The sequence below is a fragment of the Capricornis sumatraensis genome, chromosome X (assembly GCF_032405125.1).
Source record: "Capricornis sumatraensis isolate serow.1 chromosome X, serow.2, whole genome shotgun sequence".
NCBI classification, from domain to species: domain Eukaryota; kingdom Metazoa; phylum Chordata; class Mammalia; order Artiodactyla; family Bovidae; genus Capricornis; species Capricornis sumatraensis.
In genome coordinates, this window is record NC_091092.1 from 84,304,019 (window position 1) to 84,328,820 (window position 24,802).

Below are 24,802 nucleotides of genomic sequence, written 5' to 3' on the forward strand. Positions count from 1 at the left end.
TTTAAGTAGATAAGTCTGGAAAGTTATATATACTAAAATGTTAATAGTTGTGGTTCTTCTTAGGAAGTGGATTAAGAGCAGAGTTTTCTTTTCTTGTTTTTAGTTCTATGGATTTTATATAAAACCTGTATTATTTCTGTAATGGGGGAACAAAAACTGGAAGGGTAAAAGGAAGTATACCAGGACTTCCCTGGTGGAGTGGTCCAGTGGTTAAGACTCTGAGTTTCCACTACAGAGGGCATGGGTTTGATCCCTGGTTAGGGAACTTTTAAGAGCCCACAAGCCACGTGGCACGGCCCAAAAAAGAAGGTGTACTTATTACAGCAGTGGCATCTTTGAGTAGTGGCAGTTTGGTCAATATTTCTTTGTTTCTGTTTTTTTTTCTTAATGTTCTATATTGAGCTTATTTGTTACTTTTATGATTAAAACTTTCAATAGGCTTTAATTGAGTCACTTTGCATTTTTAAAAAATCTATTTATTTTTAATTGAAGGATAATTGCTTTACAGAATTTTGTTGTTTTCTGTCAAACCTCAACGAGAATCAGCCCCAGGTATACATATATCCCCTCCCTTTTGAACCTTCCTCCCATCTCCCTCCCCATTCCACCCCACTAAGTTGATACAGAACCCCTGTTTGAGTTTCGTAAGACATACAGCAAATTCCCATTGACTATCTATTTTACATATGGTAATAAGTTTCCATGTTACTCTGTCCATAATTTTACATTTTAAAAAACTGTTTTCATAATTATCTTAAAAATTAATGCATACTCATTTTATATATGACTGAACAGTCCTATTCCTAAATATTTGCCCAAGATGGATGAAAATTATCACGCAATAAATTGTGTTTGCATGTTTAAAAAAAATGTGTACTCACTGTAAAGAACTATAGAAATAGAGTAGAAATAAACTTTTTATGCTGTACCTTGAATTATCTTTGTAGGAATGATTTTTAATTTATTTAGTCTGTAATCACATTTGAGCAAACCCAGGGAGATAGTTAAGGACAAGGAAGCCTGGCGTGCTGCAGTCCATGGGCTTGCAAACATGGTCATGACTTAGCAACTGAACAACAGCAGTCAGATTAATGGGATTCAAATCACAGCTCTGTCACTTAATAGTTGTGTGATCATGGGCAGATGTTTTACCCACTCTGTGCTTTAATTTCTCATCTGTAAAATGAGAGTAATAATAACTGTCTTGTAAGAGGGTTAAATATGTTATACATATAGAATACATAAAACTGCCTGGCACATACATAGTAAGTGCTCCATAAACAGAATCTATCATTGTTGTGCTATACTATGTAAATTTGAATCATGGTTTTTAAAATTAACATTATTATATAAGCTTCCCCCATTATTATTTGTTATATTTAATGAACTATGATATTTTATCATGTGAACGTACCATAATTTATTTAACCATTCTCCTCTCAATTGGGTATTTGCACTATCACCAAACTAAAGCTTCTATTTGTTAGTTTTAGGCAAAAAAATTTAAATAATGCTTAAAATTTTGAGGGCTAATTTGTGTTTCTTTGGCTCTTAATTGTAACAGTAAGCATAGCAGTACTCATTCTTAACCAGAACCATGCATCTGGAAGGAAGAATCTTGTGTATGTGAAAACTTGTTACAGTAAACACCCTGAATTACAGTTCTAACTAAAATGAAAATCAGAGTGCTGTGTTGCATTATATATAGAAAAATTGTAGAAGGAAAACATTGTTTTAGCCTCAGGTCATTTTAAAATCTGAATGAAATTTTATTTCCCACAGATGGTTGCTAAAGGCTTTTTCCTAGTTCAGACAAAGGAGGTGTCAATGAAAGCCGAAGATGCTCAAAGGGTTTTTCATGAAAAAGCACCTGACTTCCTTCCTCTTTTGAACAAAGGTACTTCTGGATGATTGGTATATTTTTTGTGGTTATTCTCTTAAACTGCTGATTTGACTTACTCTTGCCTTTAGTATTTCTCTTAAATTGTCTTCTCTTTGTCATTTGTTTTATGTTTTTCCTGTTACCATTCAGAAATGTCAAAATGTCACATCATCCAAAATGTGATATATAATTAACTAGACATTAATGAAGTGAAAGGTGAAAGTGTTAGTCGCTAAGTCATGTCTCTTTTTGACCCCATGGACTATAGCCTGCCAGGCTCCTCTGTCCATGGAATTCTCCAGGCAAGAATACTGGAATGGGTTGCCATTCCCTTCCCTTGGGTCTTCTCTACCCAAGGATTGAACCTGGGTCTTCCACATTGCAGATAGATTCTTTACCATCTAAGCCACCAAGAAAGCCCCATAGACAGATGGAAGGGACCTCATACATGTGAAGCACATGCTTTACCACTGATCTGCAACCCCCCCTGCAACTAGACATTGGGCATTAGGTTTTTTCCTTCCCCTGTTCTATCATCTTAGTTCTTGAAAGTCACATTTTATTATTATGTATCTTATCATGTTTAATTATTATTTTATTATTGTTGTATTATTATACTATAGTGAGTGACCATTTCTTTCTCGCTGCCAGTTATAAAGGACTTGATAAAGATTCTTTCTGCCTTCACTGAGTGTGCTTTGACCATACTGGAAAAGAAATAAGAAATATAAATCAAAGGGCATACCATTCTGTGTACTTAACATGATTGATTAAGTTTCTATGCATAATTAGAATTGTTTTCCCCAGTGGGCAAATGCCACCAGTAAATTTCGGATGCTGGAAATATGTCTACAAACAGAGGAACTAGAGTTCATGTGTACTTCTGAAGTGTTGCTGTTTGATTTGAAGGTGTCCTGATTCTAGAAGACAGAGTTCATCCGTCAGAGCAGGGATGTTGTTGCTAAAGATTCATCAGGCTTTTCTTGACTGGCCTGAGCAAAATATATAATAATACATAATGATGATTGGATATACCCTGGAAAGGGGGCACATCTGCATTCATATGCTCTTTATGTATAAATAAGTTGTAATAAACTGCAAAAAGCTATAGGAAAATATTGGAGGATTGTTAGGATAATATTAATAACTAATGCTGGGTGTGATTTAGCCCTTAAATATTAATACAATATATTTTATATACTTTTGTGACTCCTCTGGTAGTAGCATAGACTGTCTCTAACCAATGTATGAATCTATCCCAGATTATATATAGGAAATTATGACCTGGCTCCTTTGATGCAGCCTTATTGATACAGGAACATTCTGATGGAACCTTGAAAATAAATCTTTAAACCCTTAGCACCTTTCAGAAAAGTCAATCAAATAATAAGTGTAATAGACATATGAAAGTGTAAGGATTAGGGATGAAGTGGGCATATGAATAGACCTTAATTAATGATTTATATGCTCGTGTAATGTTAGTGAAGTGGAATAGTGAAGAGCAATTTCATAGAATTGCTCTAACAACAACCATAGTATGTGTTTTTAAGTCACATAACATTCCACATGGAAGAAGTGTTCTGTTCCTGCAAAAAGTAGAACTCAAACTAATGGACAGATGTTTTAAGAATTTCAGCAAATCAATATATAGACAGCTTTTAAAATCAGAGATGTCCATAGGAAGTAGTCAGAGACTAATGAGGCCATGTCAAAAGGTCACAGGAGTCAGTTTAAAGGAATCTCAAGGAATTTCCACTGGTCAAATTTGGGACAATTTGAGCATCAAAAGCATAATGAAGTGGGGAGTGTAGGTTCAATCCCTGTTTAGGAAACTAAGATCCCACATGCCACGTGGTGTGGCCGCCCTAGGAAAAAACCACAATAAGGAAGGGAGTTGATTTAACAACAACAGAAATCCATGGATCCATAGTGGTAATAAAAAAAAGAGGAGAGAGGAAATTGGCACTGGAACCATGGACCAGCATACCCAGTCATCTTGGAATCTACCTAACTGTATGATCTACATGGATATCATGAATGACTGCTAGATATTCCCATGATCCAGAAGCTTCCCATGTATGTGTTAGTCACTCAGTCATGTCCAACTCTTTGTGACCCCATGAACTGTAACCCACCAGGCTCCTCTGTCCATGGAATTCTCCAGGCAAGAACACTGGAGTGGGTTGCCATTCCCTTCTCCAGGGGATCTTTCCAAGTCAGGGATTGAACCTGGGTCTCCTACATTGCAGGCAGATTCTTTACCATCTGAGCCACCAGGGAAGCACTCTTCCATTAGCTTGAAATGACCAGTTCTCCAGGACCCCAAATGGTCTCACAGTAATAATCAGTTTCTCATCTAGGTAATCACAAATCATCTGTTTAAAATTTGTTTTTATAATCTGAGGAATATCTCTATAAAATTCATCAGCCCATGCTTTTTGTCTAATTTGAAAAATCAATAGTATTTAATGTATTCAGTTAATAAATGTGTATTAAGCACCTGGAGAAAGGAATGCAACTCCAGTATTCTTGCCTGGAGAATTCAGAAACGACTGAGCAACTGAACTGAACTGAACAACTAAATGAAAGGAATGAACCTTAACTGGATTTTGGATTAGGGTGGGGTGAACTCTAAAGTTGTAAAAGTCATTTTGGGGACAACTGGGGAATTTTGAAGATGATATTATGGAGTTATTGTTGTAGCCTTAAGTATGATAATAGTACTGTGGTCATTTATATAGGAGATGCATGCTGAAGTGTTATGATATCTACTATTTTCAAATGGCTCAGCAATGCAAAGTGTGTGTTTGTGCATGTCTGTGTGCATGTGTGTGTATGTGTATAGTGTGTGGCAAGGCAAATGTGGCCAAATGTTAGCATTTGATGGGTATAAGTAAAGAGCAAGGGCTTCCCAGGTAGTACTAGTGATAAAGAACTTGCCTGCCAGTGCAGGAGATGTAAGAGACGTGAGTTCTACCCCTGGGTCAGGAAGATCCCCTGGAGGAGGGCATGGAAACCCACTCCAGTATCCTTTCCTTGAAATCCCATGGACAGAGGAGCCTGGTAGGCTACGGTCCATAGGGTTGCAAAGAGTTGGTCACGATTGAAGCGACTTAACATGCATGCAAGCGAAGAGCAAATGGATGTTTGTCATTCTTCCAACTTTTCTATAATATCTGGAATTTTTCAAAATAAAAGTTGGGCAAAAATTTTAAGCGGCCCAGTAATGCATTGATTGATATGGAACAATGAACAGGCTGTCCATGGAGATATTCCTGTAGGTGTTGGAGGCATTGGGTCTTTATGTAAAAGTGGCCATCAGTCACTCTAAGGAGAGTTTCTCAACCTCACCAGTATTTGATATTTTAGATAATTCTTTGCTGTGATGGGTTGTTCTGTACATTATAGGATGTTTAGCAACATCCTTGGCCTCTACTGACTAGATGCCAGTAGCACACTGCCCCAATTATGGCAACCAAAAATGTTTCCAGACATTGCCAAATGCCCCTTCGGGGGCTAAATTTGCCCCCAGTTGCAAACCACTGTTCTGAGAGGGGAGGGGAGTGGACTTACCCTTGGGAAAATTTGCTTTTATTTCAAATAGTTTTTATTTTAGAGTCTCTAAATTTTCGTCATCAGTTAAAGTAGTCACAGTTATTTCCTTTCTATTAATGAAGCTATTTGACAGCTTAATGAGAGAATTCATTGTGTCTTTCATCCTGAGAATCCTTCGAATCTGACTGATTCTCAGAACTGCCTGGGGTACTATTAAAGATTTAAATTTCCAACTCCCACATCAGGATTGATTCAAATATCTCTGAGATATTCCCTTGGCATCTGCATTTTACAAAGTTCCCCATAAGGTTCTGATGATTAGTCAGATTTGGGTTCCTTTGTTTTAAAGGATCATTTATTCAGCAAACATAGATGAGATATGAGAAGTAGTAAAGGAAGAATCAGATAATATAGGGCCATGTGAGCCACTATAGAGACTTTGGCTTCTAGTTTAACTGAGATGAGAATCTACTAGACATTTCTATTTTTTTTTTAATAAACTCTATATTGGAATAATTTTAGACTTTCAGAAAAGTTACAAAGGTAGTACAGAGAGCTTTACTACTTACCTTCCTCTTATGTTGACATAAGCATGGTACATTTGTCAAAACTACATTGGTAAAATACTCTTTATTCAAACTATAAACCTTATTCAAATTTCGCCAGGTTTTTTTTTTTTTCACTTATGTCCTTTTTCTGTTCCAGAATTTAATGCGATCCCACATTGCACTTAGTCATCATATCTCCTTAATCTCTTCTAATCTGTAACAGTTCCTTAAGTCTTTCCTTGTTTTTCATAACCTTGAAATATTTGAACAGTACTGGTAAATTATTGTAGAATGTCCCTCGATTTGTGTGTGTCTTAGTGTTTTCTCTGGTTATACTGGGGTTTTGAGTTTTGGAGGAGAGGTGAAGTGCCTTTCTCATCACATCACATCCCATCACACCACACCATAGGGCACATGATAGCAACATAACTTAACGCTGGTGATGTTGCCCTTAGTGACTTGGTTCAGGTGGTATCTGCCAGGTTTCTTAAATACTGTAAAGTTCCTTTTTCCCCCTTTCTATACTCTTTGGAAGTTCTTTCTATGTTTTTTGGAAGTTGAATCTCTAAGAACAGTCTACACTCAAGAAGAAGGAATTAAGCATCACCTCCTAGAGAGAGGAGTATCTACATACATTATTTGGAATTCTGTATGAAAGATTTGCCCCTTCTCTCCCATTTATTTATTCAGTCATTTATGTCTGTCAGTAGGGACTCATAGATATGTATTTTATTCTTTGGGTTATAGTCCAATACTGTCAAATTGTTCCAATTTTATTCTTTGGGAGCTCTTTTAGGTTAATTCCTCTGTCTCTTTGACATGCCTTTTATTTCCTTTTTCTGGCATTATTGTGTTGGCTAGGTCTTGTTGTATAAACTAGTGAAAAGAGGACATCTCTGCCGTGTTTCTGATCTCAGGATAAAAAGTGTTCAGTCTCACCATTAAGAATGATGTTAGTTACAGATTTTTTTCATATATATCTTTTATTAGACTGAGGGAGTTTCATTCTATTCCTGGTTTGTTAAGTTTTTATCACACATGGATATTGAATTTTGTTAAATTCTTTTTCTGCATTTATTGAGATGACCATATTTTTTTTAAATTATTGAGTCATTTAATCTGGTCAGTGACTTTTGTTAATTTTGAATGTCATACCAGCCTTATATTCCTGAGATGTATGCCCTTGATCATGATGTTTTAGCCCTTTCATATATTGCTGGATCCAATTTGCTAATTGAGAATTTTTACATTTTTGTTCATGAAGCATACTATGTCTGTCATTTTCTTGTAGTATCTTTGTCTGGCTTTGATATTAGGGTAATACTGGCCTCATAAAATGAGTTGAGAAGTATCCTTCATCTTCTGTTATCTTGGAGAGATTATAGAGAATTAGTATCATTTTTTTTCCTTAAATGTCTGGTCAAATTTGCCAGCAAAACCATCTGGGCCTGAAGACTTGAGGGGAAGATTTGTAGCCATACATTTAATTAATTTATTTATATATTACATATAGAGCACTTCAAGATATATTTTTTTACCTTTGGTGAGTTTTGATAGTTTTTGTCTTTTAGGGAATTATTTCATTTCATCTGAGTTATCAAATTTATAGGTGTAGAATTTATAGTATTTCCTTATTCTTATTAATGTATGCAGAATCAGTAGTGATGTCCTTATATTCCTGTTGGTGATTTGAGGCTTCTCCCTCTCCCATTGGCCTTGATAGTTTATCACTTTCATTGATAATTTCAAAGAAAGAACTCTTTGTTTTATTGATTTTCTCTATTTCTCTTTTAAGTTTCATTGGTTTCTGCTCTAATGCTTATTTACTTTTTATTTACTTTGGGTTTGATTTGCTCTTCTTTCTCTAGTTTCTTAAGGTTTTAGTTTGCGTTACTGGTTTCGTCTTTTCTAATAGAGTAATTCGCATTATTCATAGTAAATGTGTTCTATAAAGTTGCTGTGAACATGAATCAGTGAGTACTGTACTGCTACTCCTAGGAGAAATGTAGGGCTAGGTTCCTGCAAGTCTCCAGTCACAGCATTTCTTTCAACCAATCAGCATAACCTTGTTGTACGTGTATTTCTGTTTAAAGCCCTCATTTAGTATATTTTTTTGATTTCATTAACATTGAACTCACAGCCAACAGCGCTATAACTTGTACCTGAATGAAGCTTATCTATTAATAACAGATATTTTCTCTGTAAGGCACATCACAGATTTCCTAAGCTTAAGAACATTAGACTGTACTTGAGCACTACATTTGAAGGCCGTTTTAAATACCAATATTACCAACAAAACATGTAAAAATGTGGTACTGAATGGACTGTGAAAAAGCCACTTCTTTACAGAATGAATGCTTAAACAAGAAGGCAGAGCATCACTTTGTTCAAATTTACCTTGGAGCATGGATGTGAGGCAGCTCATATTTTTTGCCACTTTGTATATGTCCATGAATGACCATGAAAAAAGTGCAAGTATTGATATTAGGTAAAATATTTTGCCTGTTTGGTAAAATAAATTTTACCAAGTAAGCAATTAGCAAATAAGGAACCTGCAAATAATGAAGATTGACTGTATATGTATTTTGTGTTAGAAATTTTCCTTTAAGTGCTGCTGTAGCTGCATCCTGCCAATTTTAATATGATTTATTTTCATTTAACTCAGGGTTTGGCAAAGTATGGCCTACTGTATATTTTGTAAATGAAGTTTTATCAGAGCACAGCCGCACTTGTTTATTTAATATGTTTTGCTGCTACATCTCTGCTACAGAGATGATTAGTTGTGGCAAACATTGTATTTAGACACTAAGCCTAAAATGTTTCCCATCTGGCCCTTTACAGAAAATGTGTGCTGACCCCTGATGTAGTAGTTTCCCTTGAGACGTTCCATTTGATCCATGGATTATTTAGAAGTATAATGTTTATTTTCCAAACATTTGAGAGATTGTCCAGATATGTTGCTATTACTGATTTCCTTCCTATCCTTGTGTCATTGCTATATGTTTTACTATTATATATGCTGCTGCTGCTGCTGCTTCTAAGTCACTTCAGTCGTGTCCGACTCTTCGCAACCCCATGGACTGTAGCCTACCAGGCTCCTCCGCCCATGTGATTTTCCAGGCAAGAGTACTGGAGTGGGTTGCCATTGCCTTCTCCATTATATATTCTACAAACACCTAATGCATTGTTCACATTATTAAACTGTCAGTTTTTTCTTTTTCTCAAGGATTTTGATAGACATTCAAGAACACATTCAATTTATCAGAAGTTGTTCCTCTACAAGAGTTGTCTGCTGTTAATCCCCTAACCACAGAAACGCTTCTGGGCATCTAATATCTTTTCAGCAGAAATAAGAAATAAGGTTGCAAGATTATTGTAGTCACTCAGGAGAGAAATATTGTCCAGTAAGTCCATTGTCATGGAAAGAGGTGGAGAGAAGGGAACAAATTCTAGATATGCTTTGATCATTTGTACATAATATCACGTATAAAGGCCTTATTTCTATGACTTATATACACTGCTAATCAGCAAAGAGAATCCAAAAGTCCAATAAAAAGAAGCAATGGATATGAAGCATTCACAGTACAAGTAAGTGAGGAACTCAACATCCTTCATTATTAGAGAAACGTAAAATAAAAGGAATATGTAAAATATCCTTCAGTGGGAAAAAATGGAGGTACTTAAGAGTGTGATCTCAGTGTTGAATAACTATACTCTTTATTTCATTTTTTTAAGTTTTTAAAAATATTTATTTATTTTTGGCTGCACTAAGTCTTTGTTGCTACACAAGGGCTTTCTCCAGTTCTGGCGAGCGGGGGCTACTCTCTAGTTGCACTGTCAGGACTTCTCATTGCAGGGGTTTCTCTTGTTGCAGAGCACATACACTAGGCACGCAAGCTCAGTTGCCTTGCGGTATGTGGGATCTTCCTGGTCCAGGGATCAAACCAGTGTTCTCTGCACGGTTGCAAGGCAGATTCTTAACGACTGGACCACCAGGGAAGCCCTTTATTTCAGTTTTAAAGAAAGCTTATGGAAGAAAAAGTTAATTTTTATTTTTATTTTTTATATTCATCCTACTGTTTTAAACTTTTTACCATGGTTATTTCTAAATATTTTCATTTACCATTTTTTTGTTTCTTGTGTCGTTTATGCAGGGCTTATTTTCTCCTTTTTTGATAATACAAGCTTCAACACAAGTGTAATGAAAGTTCTGGACAAGCCTTATTCACAATCTAAGAAATGTAGCATTGTTTCCTCCATTTCTTCTTCTTCTTATTCCTCTTCTTTCTTTTCTCCTTTTCCCCCCCTCACTGTTCCTCCTTCTCCACAGTTGCCAGCATTTCCTACTGGTTTTCTTTATTTTGTTCCTCTTCTTTCTTTTTTACTGCCCTTCTCTTCCCTCCCTTCTCCCTGAATTATGCATTATTTCTCTTTCACAGATTCTTACATGACTTCAAGAGAGCTTCTCAATAAAAGAGGGAATCAGTGTGATATATGAACTATTTTTCTCAAAGACTATTAGGCAAATATTCTTTTTTAACTTTGGAAAAAAATTATTTAACAGTTACCATGCCCTCCTAACTATATTTCGTTATCAAAAATGAAATTAACAATTTATAGTAAGCTCTCTGTACATCTTTTCTGAAATAATTTTCAAATTATTGAAATAAATGTAAAATGTCATTTTCAGAATCCTTTTTAGAATGTGTTTTCCTAAGTAGAGAGAGATAAATTGAGTCCCCTGATGATCTTGGCATTCTGCCTTGAGACAATTGCAGACTTAAGTTTCAAGAAAAGTGATACCAGGAAAACCTGATGGTATCCTTCAATTGAAAGGAATAAGATCAGTTTCTCTGAGTGTAGGCAGATGGGTTTTATAGGAAATAACAGTGAGGAGCAGCTTTACAAAGAAATAACTCTAAATTTCCGCTTAGAGTTCTCTTAATTCTGTTGAGTATTAAGCTGTGCATGTGTAGGGTAAAACCAAGTTTCTTCTGCAGTTCTTTTTCATGTTCATTGTCCTCAGGTTCTTTCTGCAGTTCTTCTTTTTCACATTCACTGTCCTTCTGTGGTACAAATTGATCCATATTTGTAAGAACTGGAACCTTAAGTGTCAACAAGGGACTTCCCTGGTGGCCCAGTGGCCAAGATTCCACACTCCCAATGTAGGGGGCCTGGGTTTGATCCCTGGGCAGAGAATGAGATCTATGTGCCACAATTTAGAGTTCACATGCTGCAACTAAGACCCAGAGCAGCCAAATAAATAAATAAATTTTTAAGTGCCAACTAGAAAAATATATCCACAACCTAAATGTTAAGAGTTGTGTTTTATTTGGGTGGAAAGTTTTAGGACTTCAAGCCTGGGAGACAGCATCTCAGGTAATCCTGAGACAACTGCTCCCTAAACTGTCCATTATTTTTAGAACAATTAAAAATAAGAAAAATATAGACATATTTTACTGGAGGTTTTAGAGCATAGGAATGCCATGGTCCCTTTAAAATGTAGCTTTTATCATTCTGGTCACTCTAAGAGTAAAACGGAGAGACCAGCTGGGAGGCTGTTGCTGTAATCTAACTGAAACGTGATAATGGCTTGTTCCAAGGTCATGTTAAATAACACAGAGTTCATTAGATAGGATATCCAGAAATCATTTTTGTTTACTTCAGAGTCTCACATTTTTTTCATGATAGTTCGAATATTTAGATTTAAAGCTACTGCAAGCTATTTAATAAGACACTCACATTAAAACACTGAAAACATGACCAGTGATCTTCTTGACCTCATAATTCAGTTTGAAATAATCACTTGAAGTAATCACTTTGAGGTCATTGTAGTCCTCATCATTAGATGACTGGAGATGACTGCTACTGCTGCTGCTAAGTCGCTTCAGTCGTGTCTGACTCTGTGCGACCCCATAGACGGCAGCCCACCAGGTTCCACCGTCCCTGGGATTCTCCAGGCAAGAACACGAGTGGGTTGCCATTTCCTTCTCCAATGCATGAAAGTGAAAAGTGAAAGTGAAGTCGCTCAGTTGTGTCTGACTCCTGGTGACCCCATGGACTGCAGCCTACCAGGCTCCTCCATCCATGGAATTTGCCAGGCAAGAGTACTAGAGTGGGATGCCATTGCCGTCTCTGCTTCAGAGATGACTAGAACTGCTTAAAAACGGCATTGTTGGTGGTGTAGTTTTTTTAAAATCTAGGGTAATGCACACATTAATCAAAATTGATACGCTTGTCCACCTTTTTGGTTGATGTTTCTTTGTTGGCAAATTAAGTCACTTATCAGAAGTTCTTAATGTTCTATTCAAAGGATAGCAACCAAGTTACATACTTGGGTAATTCTACCAAAACTGTATTTCCAAATTATAGATTTTATTGTCTTTGTAGAATACAGTAATAAATGTCTGACTTTATATATATATATAGTGTGTATATATAATATATGTGTTTATGTGTATATATGTATCTATATATATGTATGTATCTTTTAGTGATCCTGAATAAAAGCATATTCCGTTCTACCTTAATTAAAACTTTCCATTCTCTGCAAAACTGGAAACCATACATTATCAACTTTTTCTTTTTAGTTCAATATTTATTCAGTTTAAAACGCATTTTTAAACTTTTTTTTGCAAATTTCTATATGTACTATCTCTACTGTAAAGTAGCTTCCAATGACTCCATGTGTACCCATACCCCAGTTTTATCAACTTTTTGCCATACTTTAAAAAATAATCTATATTCTTTTCTGCTGAAGTATTTTAATCAAGTTTTGATATGTCCTGTCATTTCATCCCTAAACATTTCAATATATGTCCTAAACAAAATGAAGTTTAAAATAACTGTTTTCTTTTTAAATAAAGATATAATTTATATACTACACAAATGTTCTCCTAAGTGGTATGTATTATCACATCCAACATGATTAACAATTTCTTAATATCTACTGATTAGTCCATATTCAAATTTCCCTAATTGTCTAAAAACATTCTTTATGTATTTTTACAATTAATTTGATCCAAATCTAAAATTGGCCTCCTCACTCACTGGATGTGGTTGTTTTGTATCTTATATCACTCTTAACCAGAAACAGGTATTCCCCGTCCCCTGTTTGTTTCATGCCTTTGTCTTGTAAAAGAAACCTGGTCAATTGTCCCAGAGTATGCATGGGTTTGTTTAATTTGTCCTTCTGTAGTTCTTGTGGATTGGAAGTTAAGTCAAAGCCTTGTTTACACTCAGGTTTAAGGAGTTTTTTGGGGGGGAGTGGAGGGTAAGAATATTTCACAGGTTGTACTGTTTTCTGTAATGAGAACGCACATAATGTTTGATTGTTGTACTTCTAGTGATGCTAAGATTCTTAGGCTCAGGTGGTGACAATCTTTTTATTGTAGTTTCCTGTCAGTCTTCCCTGTGGGATGCTAAAGCCATTGATGATTGTTGCCTGATCCAGTTATTTTATTAACAGTTTCAAAATGATCATTTTCTAATTGTGTCACTACCTCTGCATTTATTAATGGATATTAACAGAACTTCTTGTACACTGAGCTATTTGACTAACTTGAAATATGCTTCATATCAGAAATGCAAAGTAAATAAAGGAAAAATCATTAAACATCCATTTTCAAAGTAAAAAGTTGGTGCCCTAGCAACGTTCAGTGGTGTCCAATGAATTTTGTTTGTGTCTTTTTTGAATGTTATGAGCTCATGACTTTATGTGTTCAGTATGTTTTAATAAGTTGCCATCATTATTCCTTCTGATCTCACTATGTATCATCTTTGGCCATTAGTAGCCTCTTCAAGCTGGCTCCTATATCCTTTTGATAAAACCCTATATCCTTTGATAGGCTGATTGTTTTTTGACTCAACAAGATATTCCAGGTTGATCTTACTCATTTCTTGCCTCAGACATAGACTCATCCATTTTTTGAGAAAATATTCCTCAGTTATCTTCTTTACTCAGCACCTATCTTGATCTACATACTGTGATGCTGCCAAAACTCAAACTTGTTCAATGTATCTAATTGTATAGTTGACTGTGACATAGCCTGCCTTTTCTATATTTGTTGTCTGTATTAAGTCACAAGCCCTTTTCTCTCCTTCTTGTGCCTTGTTCTGAGGCACATGTCTACATTCATCTTAGTATTTCATTCCTTAATACTTCATTATCCTCCCTTGTTCCATATTGTTTAATAGATTTATGTCTTTTTTCAAGAAATTTGTAATTTCCTGGAGGTCAGAACTTCTACATTACTGGGAGATAAAGAGCAAATCTATTAGGAATATAACTGAAAAAATTGAATTGAATTGAAAGGCTTGTTTTGTTTGGCTCACTTATGGCCATGTTTGTCAATAACTTGACACCAGTAGTGCCAGTGCTACATTTAAATCCCAGCCCAAACTGAATCACTAATCTTTACGCCAGAATTTCAAGTACAGGTGGTTTAAAAGTAATCAAATTAAGTATGGAAAAGGAGGCACAAATGTTCTATCCAGAGAATTAAAAAATAAAAGCTTGTTCTTTGGTTCTAGAATATAGTTTTATGGTACATTCAAGAAAACACTTTCAGATGATCATGACTTTTGGTACCTGGCCTCAATTCCTACTTGGCTTAGCTTCATTACTGGTGGCCCAAAACTTGGCTGTAAGTGGGAGAGTTGGAAGAAAGACTGGCTGCCTGGCAAAATGACTTGAATAGCTTTTGATCTTATTTGTCATTTTATCAGCTATTTTTTATATTGCTAAATGGATGGACTTTTTATAGTTTTCATAGAAGAATGAAAGCCAGAAAAGCCAGACTATTTACAACACTTAAAAATGTGACACTAGACCTGTAATGGCACTGACGCTATTTGTCATGTGATAAAACTCTATGTTAATTTGTTTTATGATTAGAGTAAGAAGTAGCTGAAGTGATGTGTCCTATCTGTCTACTCTCTTCTTTCTTTTCTCTTACCCCCAAAGAAAAGGCTGTAGATTTTTCAAGGAAGAATAAGAAGATTAATTTGAGAATAGATTTGTGTTCATGATAAGACAACACTTCCTGGGTTTGCTTATAGGTCCTGTTATTGCCTTGGAGTTCAATGGAGATGGCGCTGTAGAAGGATGTCAACTTATTGTCAACGAGACATTCAGGGGGACCAAGGTACAAGATACTGTTGACTATATTTCAATCAAACCTTTCATTTCCTTCTCTTTTCATTACAATTAAATAGTACTTTTAGCACATCATGATTTTTAAAACTTTGGTAAACAATTGAGAACTAAGTGTTGGTTTTTCCTTGCCAAACTGAAATTTTAATAGCTTAAAAATTTACAAAGTGTCTACATGTTAAAAATCTCAATCATACATGTTTCTAAAGTCAAATGTCTCACCAAATGTCTCTTCAAGTTCTTCCTTTTTTAAAAATAGTGATGTGTTGGGACTTCTCTGGCGGTGCAATGGTTAAAAATCTGTGTTTCCAGTGTAGGCAGCATAGGTTTCATTCCTGGTCCGGGAACTAAGACCTCACAAGCCACACAGTGTGGCAAATAAATAAAAATAGTGATATGCTGAAAATGTTACATTTCTAAGATTGTATACTTTAAATGGACAAGCCTATTGCTCAGTGTTCACTTTTATTTGCTTCAGTAATGCTTCATCAAAACTTGAGCTATATCTAGAAATCATTACATGTAGGTATTTTCTAGATGTGGTTGATGAGTCTAAGAATTTCAAATTTTAACTTAATATAGCTTAGAAACAAACATATAAGATGATTAAATGAGTATACGTAACTTTTTAAATAAATATCTGAGAGGAAACGTTTGGTTTTGTAGTCTGATTTAGCTTATGGGCCTTTGAATTTGCATAATTTAAAGTACTTTGTCTTTTGTCTCATTTGATCATTGCAACAAGTACTAAGGGAGAGGGCAAATATAATCAGGTTGAATAGAAAAGGAAACAGAGAGAAAATGTTTATATGATTTGGAGCTTTTAGATCTGAATGAGTTATAGATTATCTAATCCAACTTTCTCATTTTACAGATGTGGAAATGGAGCCCAGAGAGGTTGATTAAATTGTCAGCATCATTCAGCTAGTTATGATCAAGATAAATAGAACTCAGGTCTCCTCTGATTTCTGGCAGACATTTATAAAAGCTGTTTTTGAAGGGTTCTATTGAGTACTGCTTTATTGATGTTTGGAAAATAGTTAATTTAAAATTAGTAAAATATCTTTAGCAGCTTTGAAAAAAAATATCAAGTTTTGCTTCTTGGTCTATTGAGATTCTTATTAGAAAATAAAAGAAATTAAGAGTTCTTTACATAAATCTCTTTATTCAGTAGCTTTCATAATATTGGTTTACATATTTTAAAAACTGAAATTCCAAGAGTAGTAAAATACAACCAAAGCATTATAAAGCAAAGACTTTAATTATATCATAAATGCTTTAAAAAGAGCTCCATTTACATCATAGCTAATTGAAACTATACTGCATGAATTCTACAGAAAATCCAGAATTTCTTTTAAATAGCAAGCTTTTGACTGTTTTGTGGAGGATGTGGGCTTTGGAATTTGGGGATTACTAATACATTATTTTTTTCTCTTACATTTAATGTAGATATTTGTATCAGAAAGCAAGGAGACGGCACCTGGAGATGTAGACAGCTTCTACAATTTTGCTGATATACAGATGGGAATATGAAGTGCAATGCAGAACCAAGGACTTCGTATTAAGCCCTTTTCAATTTGTGTGTTAGCAATGGCTTTTTTTTTTAAACTGATGCTAAAATTGTTAAAGTCATTTTTAAAATAAATTGTTGAATGCTGCATCATTTACATGAGATTTGGAAAGAGTTCATTTTAAATTAAATAGTTTTAATCAGCTTAAAACCCACTTAACCCAGTTCAGTGAGATTGTAGGTTTTCTCTGCATATGATACTGTTATTAGAGAACAGAAGTGACTAGCAGTTCATTATTTTAATCCTAATTAAACGTTCTTTCAAATCTCTAATTTACACTTTACTCAGTACTCTATAATACTTGTTTGAGAATATCTTCCATTTTCTTTTTTAATTTAGAAGGATTTCTTACTAGCTGATCAGTTAAAATGAACCTGTGTACATTTTTCATGTATACATATCCAGTTAAATATTTGCTTCCTAGTTCCATAATATGGAAAATGAGATTTTGTATACAGAGTTGACATAATACATTGTAAATTGAATTTTTTAATTAATAGGTATTTGATAACCAGTTTTGCAAGTAACTCATGTTGGTATAACTGTTTAAAGACTAAACATTTGTATGCTTATTTGAATATATTCTACATTGTTTAGTTTTTTAATAAAACTGTTAGATGACTTTTCTGCTTCCTGGTAGGAAAAGGTATATGGAATAATGAAACTATAGAAGCCCAGTCACCAGCAGTTCACAAAGGTGATTACTGTTTTATCAACTCTTATGAGCTATTAGAATTAAAACAAAACCTTGCAGCATTTTTACGTAAGAAATACTTAAGCATCTTGATGAATTATACAGATTGTTAAGATGCTAGATAAATTCCTATCAATCAATGTTCAAGTCTGATAAAAATTATTTTGGTTGCTTTAAAGCATTTTCTCCAGATCAACCTGAACGTAATAATTTACCAGGGGGCAGGAGGGAGCTACTTATTTAAAAATCCACATTCTTGGACCAGTCCTTAGGTGCATTGATTCAGTGCCCAGGGAAAACTGATTTGAGAGGGTTGTTGTAACGGAAAGTAATCAGAAGATTTTGATAGGTTGATCTTGTGAGAAGGGACTGAACCTGCCATCTACATCATGTACTGTGTGCTTAGTTGCTCAGTCGTGTCTGACTCTTGCAACCCCATAGACTATAGCCTGCCAGGTTCCTCCATCCATGGCATTTCCCAAGCAAGAATGCTGGAGTGGGTTGCCATTTCCTTCTCCATACAGAGTAGCTAACTGGAAGTTAGCTTTCATAGGTCTATTTTTAAATTTAATTCTATTTTGATAAAACTAAGACTGAAAAAATCACTTGTAAAAATTCCTCTTAAAATTGTAACTAACAATTTATTTTCATGTTTGAACTCTTTGTGGATATTTTCAGATTCATTTACAACTACTGTATTGTATGTCCAATGTTCAGAAATAATACATTAAAAGACTTTTCACTTTAAACTAATAAGTAATGTTGACCACCTTGTATTAGCATCATATCATTTCAGTCTTTTTACAAGAGCATTCTATATTACATAACCTCTCATTAAAATCAAAATGATTTTATAAGATGCAAATAAAAATCAGTGATGGATTTAATATAATTTTGATCATAATTTACAAATGAGCTTTGCCAAATAGTGGTCAGAGGGCATTAATTTTTCTCATAGATAAGCTAAATTAAGCATATTCTTTCTGATCATAATTATATTATTAAATCTCGTTATTCACAGTTTTAAAAATCATAATACTTTTTGTCTTCCAAAAATATAGTACAATGTTATGCAATGCTATAGACTGAGTTCTTTATCTATGGTATTTTAGCAAAAACTCAGGAATATTACATATAAGGCAGATGCTAATTTAAAAATTTCCACTAAATTTAGTGTCTATTAACCAAAGCCTAAAATTTTATACTCTTCAGTTAGGTAAGAGCTTTTACCCAGATTTAGTTTGTCTTTTAGGACAGTTCTTGCTTCTGAATGTATGAAAAGATTTTTAAAAATAAGTAGTACTATGGTTGTTGTTTCTATCACCTTAAACCTTGATTATGATTAGTATTATACATTTTATTTCTGAATAGCTTTTGGATTCATGCAAATGTATTAGCAATGAAAACAGTAATTTTATTAAGTTTATAGATGTTTGACATATTAGCTTATTTCTCTTGTGTCAATAGTACTGCTTTTTACTTCTATATATTTATGTCTAGCTTTTGTATGTAATTTATCTAGTGTTTATAAAATGTGATTTGTAATAAATATTGTCAAAATGAAGTTGATTTAACACTAATTTTTGAAGAGCACTTCTATAGTATAAATTTATTCATATGTGTACCAAAATTTGATCATGACACAACTTTTTTAATGATAAGAGTAAAATACAGTGGTCTAATCTGTCTTATATTAGTGAGAAATGAACTGTATGCCATGTTGTGTGTACAAAGCTCTCTGGAGAAATGCAGAGGAAGTAGAAAACTTATTTTAATCTGAGGAATTTCCAGTATCATGTTCCCTTTGTTAAAAGATACATTTTGTTATGATTGAATACTTACTAAGATTAGGCATGTTTTTCTTCCATATTTGAGAAAATAGCAAATTGTGACATACTTTCAGATTTATTCAAGTAGACCTTATTTTTAAATTACTACCAAATTTACCAGCCTTTCTATCTAGCTTCTCCCTCTCCCAGCCCATAAATCAGAGAAACTTCAGATTGGTGAGTTTTTAAAATAACATTTATTATTATTATTTCTATGTATAAAGCTTCTACATGTACATTTAGAGCATTAGGGGAAAAAACAGAACTGCACAAGACAGCAGCAAAAATTACTTCCTGCTTATTGGATAATTCTTGCTGTGCTGAGTTTAAAATTTTTTTTTCTCATTTTTAACTCTGTTTTCCATAGGAAGAGAAGATATTGTAATTAGGGTATGATTCTCCTTCAAAATCCATTCTAGAAAATATTTCACCCTTTAAAAGTATAATCTTAAAAACTCAAATTTCATTTTAATTTTAGTAATGAAAACTTTTTTGTGAAAATGGTTTTGGGTTTCTTTTTTGGTAGAGTGTTTGAGGAGGGGAGATGATCCCCTGGAGAAGGGAATGGCTACCCACTTTAGTGCTCTTGCCTGGAGAATTCCATGGACAGAGGAGCCTGGTGGGATACAATCCAGGGAGTCACAAAGAGTCGAACACAACTAAGTGACTAACATACTTCATACACACCTTAAAGTTGGAGAAGCTTTGTCCTAGACTATTAGCTCCTCAAGCACTAAAATCAAGGCTTAGAAACCTTTGTATTCATAGAGAGTAGCTTAGGGTCCAGTGAAAGTGAAAGTCGCTCAATTGTGTCCAAGTCTTTGCGACCCCATGGACTATACAGTCCATGAAATTCTCCAGGCCAGAATACTGGAGTGGGTAGCCTTTCCCTTCTCCAGGGGATCTTCCCAACCCAGGTATCAAACCCAGGTCTCCCACATTGCAAGCAGATTCTTTACCAACTGAGCCACAAGAGAAGCCATTAGGGCCCAGTAATGTGATCATTGGAACTCTCTTGCTTTTTCCATGATCCAGCGGATGTTGGCAATTTGATCTCTGGTTCCTCTGCCATTTCTAAAACCAGCTTGAACATCAGGGAGTTCACAATTCACGTATTGCTGAAGCCTGGCTTGGAGAATTTTGAGCATTACTTTACTAGCATGTGAGATGAGTGCAATTGTGCAGTAGTTTGAGCATTCTTTGGCATTGCCTTTCTTTGGGATTGGAATGTAAAATGACCTTTTCCAGTCCTGTGGCCACTGCTGAGTTTTCCAAATTTGCTGGCATATTGAGTATAGCACTTTCACAGCACCATCGTTCAGGATTTGAAACAGCTCAACTGGAATTCCATCACCTCCACTAGCTTTGTTCGTAGTGATGCTTTCTAAGGCCCACTTGACTTCACATTCCAGGATGTCTGGCTCTAGGTTAGTGATCACACAATCATGATTATCTGGGTCGTGAAGATCTTTTTTGTACAGTTCTTCTGTGTATTCTTGCCACCTCTTAATATCTTCTGCTTCTGTTAGGTCCATACCATTGCTGTCCTTTATCGAGCCCATCTTTGCATGAAATGTTCCCTTGCTGTCTCTAATTTTTCTCCCCAGACAGCCATTTTGCTTTTTTGCATTTCTTTTCCATGGGGATGGTCTTGATCCCTGTCTCCTGTACAATGTCACGAACCTCATTCCATAGTTTATCAGGCACTCTATCTATCAGATCTAGGCCCTTAAATCTATTTCTCACTTCCACTGTATAATCATAAGGGATTTGATTTAGGTCATACCTGAATGGTCTAGCGGTTTCCCCTACTTTCTTCAATTTAAGTCTGAATTTGGCAATAAGGAGTTCATGATCTGAGTCACAGTCAGCTCCCGGTCTTGTTTTTGTTGACTGTATAGAGCTTCTCCATCTTTGGCTGCAAAGAATATAATCAATCTGATTTTGGTGTTGACCATCTGGTGATGTCCATGTGTAGAGTCTTCTCTTGTGTTGTTGGAAGAGGGTGTTTGCTATGACCAGTGCATTTTCTTGGCAAAACTCTACTAGTCTTTGCCCTGCTTCATTCCGCATTCCAAGGCCAAATTTGCCTGTTACTCCAGGTGTTTCTTGACTTCCTACTTTTGCATTCCAGTCCCCTATAATGAAAAGGACATCTTTTTTGGGTGTTAGTTCTAAAAGGTCTTGTAGGTCTTCATAAAACCATTCAACTTCAGCTTCTCAGCATTACTGGTTGGGGCATAGACTTGGATAACTGTGATATTGAATGGTTTGCCTTGGAGACGAACAGAGATCATTCTGTCGTCTTTGAGATTGCATCCAAGTACTGCATTTCGGACTCTTTTGTTGACCATGATGGCTACTCCATTTCTTCTGAGGGATTCCTGCCTGCAGTAGTAGATATAATAGTCATCTGAGTTAAATTCACCCATTCCAGTCCATTTTAGTTCGCCTCTTGAGAAATCTGTATGCAGGTCAGGAAGCAACAGTTAGAACTGGACATGGAACAACAGACTGGTTCCAAATAGGGAAAGGAGTACGTCAAGGCTGTCTATTGTCACCCTGCTTATTTAACTTATATGCAGAGTACATCATGAGAAACGCTGGGCTGGAAGAAACACAAGCTGGAATCAAGATTACCAGGAGAAATATCAATAACCTCAGATATGCAGATGACACCACCCTTATGGCAGAGAGTGAAGAGGAGCTAAAAAGCCTCTTGATGAAAGTGAAAGAGGAGAGTGAAAAAGTTGCCTTAAAGCTCAACATTCGGAAAACGAAGATCATGGCATCCGGTCCCATCACTTCATGGGAAATAGATGGGGAAACAGTGGAAACAGTGTCAGACTTTATTTTGGGGGGCTCCAAAATCACTGCAAATGGTGGCTGCAGCCATGAAATTAAAAGACGCTTACTCCTTGGAAGAAAAGTTATAACAAACCTAGATAGTATATTCAAAAGCAGACATTACTTTGCCGACTAAGGTCCGTCTAGTCAAGGCTATGGTTTTTCCTGTGGTCAGGTATGGATGTGAGAGTTGGACTGTAAAGAAGGCTGAGTGACAAAGAATTGATGCTTTTGAACTGTGGTGCTGGAGAAGACTCTTGACAGTCCCATGGACTGCAAGGAGATCCAACCAGTCCATTCTGAAGATCAGCCCTGGGATTTCTTTGGAAGGAATGATGCTAAAGCTGAAACTCCAGTACTTTGGCCACCTCATGTGAAGAGTTGACTCATTGGAAAAGTCTGTGATGCTGGGAGGGATTGGAGGCCGGAGGAGAAGGGGACGACAGAGGATGAGATGGCTGGATGGCATCACCAACTCGATGGACATGAACCTGAGTGAACTCCGGGAGATGGTGATGGACAGGGAGGCCTGGCATGCTGCAATTCATGGGGTTGCAAAGAGTCGGACACGACTGAGCGACTGAACTGAACTAATGTGATCATTACATTTAATAAATGTTTCTGACTGAATGAAATAATCCAGTGCTTCATTCTATTAATTCTTTATCAGATCTTAGTCTTTCCTGTAATTCCTCTCTTCACATACTCTCCTTGATTGGCTTGGAATAAAAACACTCTACAATATTTACTCCCTGCCCCCTCCCCGCATGTTTTGTGTTGAAATAGTAACCAGGGTCTCTGCCCACTGAGGCTCCTAGGGAGCTTTAAGAACATCAGTGGTATGCATTGTAAACAGATAAGAGCACAGCAGTTTCTGACTTAACTTTTCATCTGATGTTCATATTCAGGTTTTATTTAATGAGGAAAGTCTAGTCAAAGTCATTCAGTCGTGTCTGACTCTGTGCGGCCCCATGGACTATATAGTCCATGGAATTCTCCAGACCAGAATACTGGATTGGGTAGCCCTTTCCTTCTCCAGGGGATCTTTCCAACCCAGGGATCAAACCCAGGTCTCCTGCATTGCAGGTGGATTCTTTACCAGCTGAGCCACAGGGAAGCCCAAGAATACTGGATTGAGTAGCCTATCTGTTCTCCAGCAGATCTTCCCGATGCAAGGATCGAACCCAGGTCTCCCTCATTGCAGGCGGATTATTTACCAGCTGAGTGTGATAATTTATTGCAGAAGCAGTTGGAAACTAATAAAGCCAGATTTCTGAGAACATCCAGGCCATATCCCAGAGACAATAAGAAAAGCTTCATGGTATTTCTGTTATTCAGAAATGTAATATATCTATCGCTGAACCAATGTATTCAACCATTATCTGGTAATTATTTGCCCATCCAGTTATATATCCATTTCTCCAGTGCTTTTTATGGACCTCCATTTGGTTATCTAGGCTCTGGTCAATAATATAAAGAGGGGGCTATGCACAATAAATACAATCCATGCACACAAATACATAATAAGTACACTGTAGGCTCACAAGTGGGCACAGAGTAGTACTTCAAATGGTGGGCACTGGTAGGCAATACATATGCTGTTGTTAAAATCCAATAGTTAAAATATATATACTCTCAAGCTTATTTTGTAGGGGTACATGCCACAAATGAAAGTGAAAGTCGCTCAGTCATATCCGACTCTTTGCCACCAAAGAGTGGCAGTCCATGTATAGTCCATGGAATTCTCCAGACCAAAATACTGGAATGGGTAGCCTTTTCCTTCTCCAGGGGATCTTCCCAACCCAGGGATCGAACCCAGGTCTCCTGCATTGCAGGCAGATTCTTTACCAGCTGAGCCACCAGGGAAGCCCATTTAATGAGGAAACGTGTTGCATAAACCCGAGTGGTGCTGGGGCTGAGTTAATCAGCAGTCAGCTAGTTGCTTTGGGCTTGTGGGGAAAGTCACTTAGTCCCTCTCAGATGTTATCCTCCCTCTTTATCTCTTGACATCTTCCCACCTCGAGAGAGCTTAGGGATGAGAGTGGCATCACCATCAACAGAACACGTGCAGGATTATCCAGGGAAGTAGGGGAGGAGAAGAGTAACTCTGAGCTTCCTTTCCCCGAAGACCAGCATTATCATAGCAAATAAGTGGTAGAGCTGGGGTTTAAATGGCTGTGTCTTAACCATTATTACAAAGAGAGAGGCCTATCAAAATTACTTGTGGGTACCAATGGCACCCCACTCCAGTACTCTTGCCTGGAGAATCCCATGGACAGAGGAGCCTGGTGGGTTGCAGTCCACAGGGTCGTGAAGAGTCGGACACGACTGAGCGACTTCCCTTTCACTTTTCACTTTCATGCATTGGAAAAGGAGGTGGCAACCCGCTCCAGTGTTCTTGCCTGGAGAATCCCAGGGACAGGGGGGGCCTGCTGGGCTGCGGTCTATGGGGTCACACAGAGTCGGACACGACTGAAGTGACTTAGCAGCAGCAGCAGCAGCATTTTTCAAAATATATATGGCCCTTCAGGCAGTTAGAAAGTCTAAACAAGATGATTATGTAAAGCATTAAAAATGGGGGAAGAAGATCAAAGATGGGCAGAGAAACAACATTCACATAGCAAAAACCAAAGATCCATCTTGACGTACTGTGGACAAAAAATGTGGATTCCCATCTCAGTAAACAACAATGTTGCCCCAACCCTCACCCCAAGGTGACCCT

At 36.3% G+C, this 24,802-nt stretch overlaps 1 protein-coding gene across 1 annotated transcript in view; it reads left to right on the plus strand.

The window, feature by feature from the left end:
* RP2 (RP2 activator of ARL3 GTPase) overlaps positions 1-16,680 on the plus strand; it is a 50,534-nt gene extending 33,854 nt beyond the window's left edge. The window contains exons 3-5 of the mRNA XM_068963038.1: positions 1,783-1,897; positions 15,046-15,131; positions 16,589-16,680. Of these exons, the coding sequence (XP_068819139.1) occupies positions 1,783-1,897; positions 15,046-15,131; positions 16,589-16,672 (285 nt within the window). The 3' untranslated portion in view covers positions 16,673-16,680. The remainder of the gene's footprint in view (positions 1-1,782; positions 1,898-15,045; positions 15,132-16,588) is intronic.
* The last annotated feature ends 8,122 nt before the right edge of the window (positions 16,681-24,802 follow it).